The following is an 8,359-nucleotide window of genomic DNA, read 5'->3' as shown; positions in this document are numbered from 1 at the left end:
CAAATTAAATTGTAGGCTAACCAAATTGCCGGTGAAGTGGTTCGGTTTTTGCCGAACTGAGATCTTCAAGTTTTTGTCTACTGGGTGCATATGCGTTCATTGTCAATTGGTTTAAAGAACCAATCTCCATGTTTCTTTCCCGTTTTCTGCTGAGCATAATTGTTGCAACTTCGGCCCTTGCACAAGTAGCAAAATTTCTGCTATTGGCTTTTTTTTATATAATTAATTATATATATTCGTAGTATTTTTCTATACATATTTAAATTGAGTTATGTGATATGTAATATTAAATTAATTGCATAACACGTACTTAAATTATGATCATCATTTCAAGTTGGTCTTAAAATTTTAAATTCGTCATCAAATTATGATTCTCATTCTGAAATAAATTCTCTAACTTTTTAAGTGTTTTAGTTTTATTAACAAATTATGATCTTCATTTTAAAATGATCTCTAAATTATGATCATTTCAATTTGGTCTTAAAATTTTAACTTTGTCATCAAATTATTTTTCTCATTCTTGATTAGATCCTCGAACATTTTAAATGTTTCAATTTCATTAAAAAAATATGATCTTCATTTTAAAATGGTCTCTAAATCTTTGAATTCTCAATTTCATTTCAAACTATATGTATATGTTAGTAATATTTTTTATTAATAAAATTAGGTATAATGTCAAAATTAACCCTATCATTTGTTAAAATGGTTATTTTAATTCATTTTTTGAGTATTTTAGATCCTAATGCTTCATTTTGGGGGCAAAAAGATTCTTCTGTGGATGAACCGTTACTTAATAAGAAATTAACGTTCCAAAATAGGGGTCTTTTATTCTAAAATGAAATGTTGGGGAGTAAAATGCTCAAGAAAAAAAAAACAAAGTGACTATTTAGTGGAACATTAGAAGTATTTTGTCTTAAAATAAAATTTTAGAGGCTAAAATGTTTCAAAAAAAAGAGTTAGGACTATTTAGAATGAGCATTATAGTTTAGGGTTTAGGGTTTGAGGATGAAATTGGAATGTTCAAAAGTTTAAGTACTAATTTAGAATGAGTATCATAGTTTTAGGATTAAATTGTAACATTTAAAAGTTTAGGAATCCATTTAGAAAGATGCTCATAGTTTGAAGACGTGTGATGAAATTAACTCAATCTTAAACAGTAAAAGAAATTTACGGATTGATTCGGGTGAACAAATGTTAGGGTCGACCCGGTCCATGACATTGCTGTACTACCAAATATATGTGCACATATCTATATCCATTTCCAGCGGCAGCACACCAACAATTACACTCTCCCCTTCTATCCTTTGAGCATCAAACTGTATGCAAAAATTCTACAGAAATGGAGCGAGGAAAAGAGCAAGGAATGGTGGTGATGCCACAACAAAACCCACTTGAACAGTTGCAAGCAAAGTTCAAGGAATTGGAGAACAGTTTCAGGGGATGGTTAGCCAAGCAGTCCTTACCCGTCGAGGCCGCCGTGGTTACCACCACCAGCGCCGCTCAGGGCGCTGCCATCGGTGCTTTCATGGGTACCCTCACCAACGATGCCTCTCTTCCAACTCCTAAGGCTTCCCTCGACCCTCAAGCCATGGCTTCTCTCAAGCAAGCCCAGGTCCTGCTCTTTCCCCCTTTCTCTTGATTCTATTTGCAGAACTGTAATTACCATATCCCAAACAAGCATTAGTTACAGTTTTGAATCACTGAATGGTTTTTCTTAAACAGGGTCGAATTATTGATCTGTGAATTGATTTTATTGATATATGGTAGTTGTTTACTTGATTACAGGCTCTATCAGGAGGTCCCTTGGTACAAGCTCGAAATTTTGCGGTGATGACCGGCGTCAACGCCGGAATATCTTGTGTTATGAAAAGATTGAGAGGGAAGGAGGATGTCCAATCTAGGTTAACCTTTTTCATCACAGTTTTCTTTATCTCCGTTGATTTCTTTCTGTTGTTTTGTAGCTAGAGGATACTGGAACTAGTCATTGGTTCTTAGCTCCATAACCCCATAAAAGATACTAGTTGCTGACTGCTATAAAGGACCTGTTTTAACCGGTAACAGTTGAAAAGGAGATTAGTTGATTATGTATTGTTTTGTGTTGTTAAAGAGAGGACAATTATTGAAACTTTTGTCATATTGAACTAGCTTATTTCATCAATTTTGAAGCTTGGAGCTGCTTTCTCGGAAAAAATATGCACTCGTTTTCTTCTAACATTTGCTTTGCTAGATTCGATCTCACTCACTTTTACATCCTGCTTTCCAGGGAGTAATCTGATTCAGTATCTCTACTAAGCCCATCATAAATTAGAATTGTTATATTACATGTGGAGAGAATTATTGGATAGTTATGTGTGACAATCTGAAGATTGTATAGATGACCCAAGTTTGTTTCTGAATAAAGAATTGTTGGCTTCTTCTTTTATCTTGTATTGGATGATCATTATACTCTAGGTTTTACACGGTTGTTTTAGATAAAGTACTTTATGTTGCAGCATGGTGGCGGCTTTTGGTTCCGGGGCCATGTTTTCCTTAGTGAGCGGTATGGGTGGCCCAAATCAGATTGCAAATGCAGCTACATCTGGTCTTTTTTTTGCTCTTGTTCAAGGCGGTCTTTTCCAGGTGATTTATAATCGCATTAACCTCACTGAGATCAATGTTTTGTTTAGTATCTGGTTATTAATTGCTTCGCTTGCTATGAACAAGATGGAGCTAGCATAAACCCGAAAGAGCTGTTAGCATGGTGTGCCGGAATTTTAGAATCAATTGTTCTTGAGAGTGCCTATATCCCATGAGCTTAAATTTCCCCTTCCAACTGTTGAATATTCTTAATGGATACTGCTTTGAAATATTGCTCTACTAGAGGCTGCAGTTTCATATCGAACCACCACTGTTTTGTGATTAATTATACAGTTGGGGCAAAAGTTTTCTCAACCACCTGCTGAGGATGTGTACTATTCCAGAACAAGATCCATGTTAAGTAGTCTCGGCCTGCAGAACTACGAGAAGAATTTCAAGAGAGGCTTGTTAACAGATAACACGTTGCCTTTGCTCACCGATAGGCAAGCAGTTGGATTATATCTCGATTCAACTTTCAAATTAATAGTTTATGAACTGTGTATGTATGCTCTGATTGCCTTTAAATCGACATGTTGTGTTTCAGTGCACTTAGAGATGTGAAAATACCACCTGGACCCCGGCTCCTTATTCTTGATCATATCCAGAGGTTTGATTCTATCTTCCATGTAGGTGATAATGCATGGCCCTTGACCACTAGCTACCTTCTCACCTTCTGGTTTAATATTTGTCTACAGGGACCCAGAGTTTAAAGAGAAGCAAGGGAGACGATGGTGAGCTAATATCGCCAAACCATTTCATCGTCCAGAAATGGGAGTGGTTCGTATCTTCTCCAACGAAATGATTTCTCCTTTTTATTTCTTGCTGTTCTTAGCAACCAATTTGGATAAACATGGTTGTTTAGAATTCTTTAAACAAGTTTCCCCTAGCTTTAAATGATTTAATTAGTTTCAATTCTTGTTATAAGATGCCATGCGCACGAGCTTGAGACATGAGTGCAGTAATTTTGGTATTTTCTTGAAAAATAAATATTTTCTGAAAATGTATGTTTTGATTTTAAGAAAAAAAATTAAAAAAATAAATTTAACTCGGAACGGGACGGAGACGAGTATTCACATTTAACTTCAGATTGGTTAGGTCGAGTAGAACATAAAAATACTTGGGGCGGGTTGAGGTGGGATCTTAGTTGTCATTTCTAAAGGAGAGATTAGAACATTAAAAGATTTTGCTCGTCTCATCTCGTTGTTTTCTCTATCTAAACTATTAATCTATAATCACTTTGAGTCTAATTATTAATTCCAACATTAAGATAATGTGATAAAAAATTTAAAAATAATTACTTCTTAAAAAATATTTATAAATTTAACTCCCAAAACAAAATTAAAATTTTAAAATAAGTTTTAGATTCTTTGAAACTTTTTACTACTTGATATTTTCTCATGCTTATTATCTTAATGGCAAAATTAAATGGTTGGGCCTAAAATTTTGATTTTAATTTAAACACTTGATTTGATTAAAAAAATATTTAATAAAAAGATGAATACAGTTTGGATGATGATGATTGGATTAAGGTTTTTAAATTAAAAATATATATCCCGAATTGCTTATACGCAGGTAATTAAAAATATAAAAAGAAAAAAAGAGACTAAAATTAGGATAACGATCATCAAATTTATTAATCATTTTCGTAACAATAATAGATTCGTTTTTATACGCTATAATAATACTACTACGACTAAGAACAAATTTATTTATTTTAGTTCCGTAGATGGTTTAGGAGATTTTGTTTCTTCATTGTCAAATCCTATTGTAAAGTGTCATCCTTCTTTGAGTTTTACGCCATTGCCATTAGGGATGGGCATAGGTCGGGTTGGGTCGGGTTTTTGGTCTACCCGATTCGATTTGAGAAGAAGGGGACTTCCACCCGTGATCCGACAAAATTAGTTTTTCACCCGACCCGACCTAAAATAATAAAAAAAATATTTTTATTCAGTAAAAATAGTGATTAAATTGAAAAAAAAATATATATAAAGGGATATTATTGTAATTATTTCTAAATATATAAGATAAAATTATATATTTTTCCAGGGTCAGGTCGAATTTTTTTCACCCTAAATCCGATCTCGATCCGACCCGAACACCACATAAAAAAAACCGACCTAAACTCGAAATTTTTTTAAAAAAATTCGACAAGATCGGATCGGATTCGGGTTAGATGCCCATCAATAATTGCCATTGGTCACGTCTCCTTTAGCTTTGTCTGCAAATCTCGCGCACGCCAATGGTCAATCATCTTCCCCTTTCAAACTAGTAAGTAAATTCTCTTTTCTTATACCATTTATTCTTCCCTTACTCCCATTGTCTATCTTAGGGATCCCTTTGCCCTTTTTGCAGATTTGCAGGTAATTTTTTTTCTTCAAATTCCTGTATCCTTTAATGGGTAATGTATGAATGGTTCTGATCATCAGTGTTCGTTGGTGGGTCAGAGTTGAGATTTGAAAAGGAGGTTCCTTTCTCCAATTTCATTGTCGTTTATTAATTACAGCCTTTTTTCTTGATACGTCGCAATACTTGTCTGTTTGTTTGGGGATGGACTGACAGCTTGCCATGGAAATGGATCGAGAACCTGGGAAATTGGAACAAATTGTTTCCCAATTTCGTTCCAAGATATTGCACGTTATTTTGGAGTCCAGGGTCCCTTCTCTTCACCACCAACAGCAAGAATCGCTTTCTCTTTCTCGGGTGAGGAAGACCGACAAATGGTTCAATTTAGTTTTAGGAGATCGTCCTCCGGCTCTGGAGAATCTCAATTTCTCCCTTAGGAATCTATTGGATCCTATGGTAATCGACATAATACTGGTTCGCCATGGTCCTTGTTCCTCATCAGTGGACAACCTCTATGCTCCGTCGGCTGCAGCTGCTGGCCCTTCGACTGAGACTGTTATCGAAAGATGGGTTGTTCAATACGATTGCCCTCGGGTTTTTGCCACTCCTAGTGGTGCTGAGGCTGCTGTTTCTTATAAGAAGATTTATAAGAAATGCATCTTACTTTTGCGATCTCTTTACTCGCAAATGAGGCTTCTCCCTGCATATAGAATCTTTAGGCAGCTAAGTTTGTTGAGTCAAACGTATAATTTCGATCTTATTTACAAGGTTTCATCGTTTAGTCATCCATTCTCTAGGGAAGAGGAGGATGGAATGAAAGAATATAATTTTACTCCTGTTGAGGCTCCTCCAGGCTGCTTATGTGTGTCGGTGACCTACCGTACAACTCTATCTGATTTCAACCTCGAACCTTTGGTGTCTTTGCCTCCAAAGATTATAACAGACTATGTTGGTAGCCCTACCACGGATCCTATGAGATCCTTTCCTTCATCAGAGAGGGGTGCTCATGCTATATCCTTCCCATCCAGAGGACTGCGGTCTCCATCTTCAATTCCATTTCAACGTCCACACAGCTGGTCTAGTGGCTTTCATAGAGGAATCCCTCCTACAAAAACTCAATCTCTTGCAGGATCTCCACCTGCGTATCGTACATCTTGCAAACCATATGATATTTCATCTCCACCTGCTGATTTATTTGGTAATAGAATTCAAAATCATAGAGTGTCAACTCTACAACAGGCTACTGCTTATGATGAGTATAAGCTATCACCCCCATTCTCACCATCTGCTTCCCCATCAACTCCAACATACTTAACTGGTGCTAATCCTTTGCTTACTCGTCATTGTTCTGAGACTGCCCCCGTAACCATTCCACTTCCACTAACTGGCAGGAGTACTAGATATCTTTCTCCTAACTCTTCCGATCCAAGTAGGCATTCCCTTCCCCCTTTGTCTCCTAGAAGCTCAAAGCATGATGCCTCATCTCAAGAATCTCCATCTGGGATTCGATCATACAGGAAAATAGAAGCTCTACGGGCTGGAGAGTCTCCTTCTGGCTTGTCAAATCTTTATTCCGCACCAAAGGTAGTCTTAAATTTCTGTTCCCTGCTACTTGAAAGTTTTACACTTTTAGAAAACATTGTATCTTTGTTTGTGCTGATGAGGCCAGTACTAATTTGCTTCTCAGGTGGTTAGAGATAGTAAAGATGACTCGGGTCGATTCTCAGGATTGCTATCTTCTAGTGGCTCACCTCGTATTGGATTCTCTAGAAGCTCTAGTAGGTTATCTTTCCAGGATGACATGGATGATTGTGAATTCTCTTGCCCTTTCGATGTTGATGATGTTGATGTATCTGATTCATCCAGGTACATACATCTCAAATTTATCTGTTTCTAGTCATAGATGCAACTAAAGGGTAGAATTTATCTGATAATATTATATTGGTAAAGATAAAGGTTTCATTTTTAAAGCATGGTTAAGGCAAGTAAACATGCTTAAAACAAGAAGGAAACTGGAAGTGTACAAGTAGGTTAAAGTTCAGAATCCGTGAGCCTGATTAATATTAATATGTCATATAGCCAATAGGCAATTTATCTCTTTAATAGTTTAGCTTTGCTTCTCTTCTGACTGATCGAAATCGATTCATCATGGGACTTTTCCTGTTCTTAAGGTTACCTTATTTGTCTGTTGTTAGAGTTTGATGTAAGATTTGATCTTTCTCTTTTAGCTTAACATTTTGTGTACTTATTTCTGTGCCTGCAATGGGTGATTACAGTCAAAACACAGAGAGCAAAAAAGCTTCAGAATTTACTGCACAGTCAAATCTGGTAGGAAAGAAATCACAAGATGCTGCTGTTGGCATTCTTGTTCACTTGCTCAGAACGGCACCGCCTCTCCGGCAAGACTCGAGTTGTTATTCGACTCATTCATTAAAGACTGAATACGATGGAGGTGTCGGTATGGCTTCTGGATTTTTTCTGCCACGTAAAACAGCGGATGCGCTTGAGGAGCTCAACAGCTACAGAGAAATGAAAGATCTACTACTATCGAAGAGTGGAACGCAGGCTGTTCGGAAAGAGGGAATGAAGTAGCTCTGGATTGAAGATATGATCATACGGCTGGCAACTGGTGCTGAATACAACAGCCGCTAATGCATCATTTTAGCTTAAAAAGTACGCATTATGTATATATTTTAAATAGTTGCTACAATTGAGTTGGTCATTAGAACACAAATTGACTCGTAAATTTGTCAAAATTGATTTCACCTATCAACGACTTTAGTGTTAAATATAACTTTCAACCCATTTCCTTAATCAATTCCCCTAATATGGTCCATAAGAGTCTTCTTTAAGAGAAGAACACATTAGCATTATTGAAAATGAAATCCCAAATTACTCTTGGATTTGCAAGTAAAAAGCAGGGGTTGATTTCTCCATTTCCTTTTATCCTCTTTTCTTGATACTTTGAAGTAATTGAATTTATCTTCAAAATCCATTTCGTTTACTACTACTATTCACGTTATAATCTCTTTCACCCTCCTTTTCTAATGGAGCTTCAAGGAATCCATCACTGTCGGACCAGTTTTTTCTCCCAATAATCCATTCTCACGAGCTTCTTCTTTTTCTTGTAGTTTCCTCCATCAATACCCAAACAAGAAAACCCTTTATTAAATCTTCTATGATTTCAAACAATCACAGCATGTAGATTGATCTTTGGTTTTCCCAGTTTTAATGATTTTGTTAGATAATAAGTTGGACTCTTGAATGGTCTCCGCCAAATTTATCTAAAATAATAAGTGTGTATTTGACATCTTATAGATTCAAGTGCATCTACCCCTGGTGTTACATTAGAGATGAGAAAGCTCAAAATAATTTAGAGGTGGTTTGCTTCATGGAATGT

General features: G+C 36.2%; 2 protein-coding genes across 3 annotated transcripts; both read left to right on the top strand.

Annotated features, from left to right (window-relative positions):
• The first annotated feature begins 1,253 nt into the window (after positions 1 to 1,253).
• Positions 1,254 to 3,586, top strand: LOC120155222 (chloroplastic import inner membrane translocase subunit HP30-2-like). The gene is made up of 6 exons (XM_039166798.1): positions 1,254 to 1,612; positions 1,786 to 1,901; positions 2,493 to 2,619; positions 2,911 to 3,059; positions 3,161 to 3,223; positions 3,312 to 3,586. The coding sequence occupies exons 1-6, from the start codon at positions 1,340 to 1,342 to the stop codon at positions 3,349 to 3,351; spliced, it is 768 nt and encodes a 255-aa protein (XP_039022729.1). The 5' UTR covers positions 1,254 to 1,339; the 3' UTR covers positions 3,352 to 3,586.
• A 1,386-nt stretch (positions 3,587 to 4,972) lies between these two features.
• LOC120155350 (autophagy-related protein 13a-like) lies at positions 4,973 to 7,701 on the top strand. Of its 2 annotated transcripts, none has more exons than XM_039166922.1 (3): positions 4,973 to 6,543; positions 6,647 to 6,826; positions 7,232 to 7,440. In XM_039166922.1, the coding sequence occupies exons 1-3, from the start codon at positions 5,182 to 5,184 to the stop codon at positions 7,289 to 7,291; spliced, it is 1,602 nt and encodes a 533-aa protein (XP_039022853.1). In that variant the 5' UTR covers positions 4,973 to 5,181; the 3' UTR covers positions 7,292 to 7,440. The 2 variants fall into 2 exon arrangements, with proteins under 2 accessions (XP_039022853.1, XP_039022852.1); XM_039166921.1 differs by having other exon boundaries at positions 4,987 to 6,543; positions 6,647 to 6,825; positions 7,236 to 7,701.
• Positions 7,702 to 8,359: the final 658 nt, after the last annotated feature.

Source organism: Hibiscus syriacus, unplaced genomic scaffold (genome assembly GCF_006381635.1).
Source record: "Hibiscus syriacus cultivar Baekdansim isolate YM2019G1 unplaced genomic scaffold, ASM638163v2 tig00111166_pilon, whole genome shotgun sequence".
NCBI classification, from domain to species: Eukaryota; Viridiplantae; Streptophyta; class Magnoliopsida; order Malvales; family Malvaceae; genus Hibiscus; species Hibiscus syriacus.
This window is presented reverse-complemented; position numbering and strand designations above follow the sequence as displayed.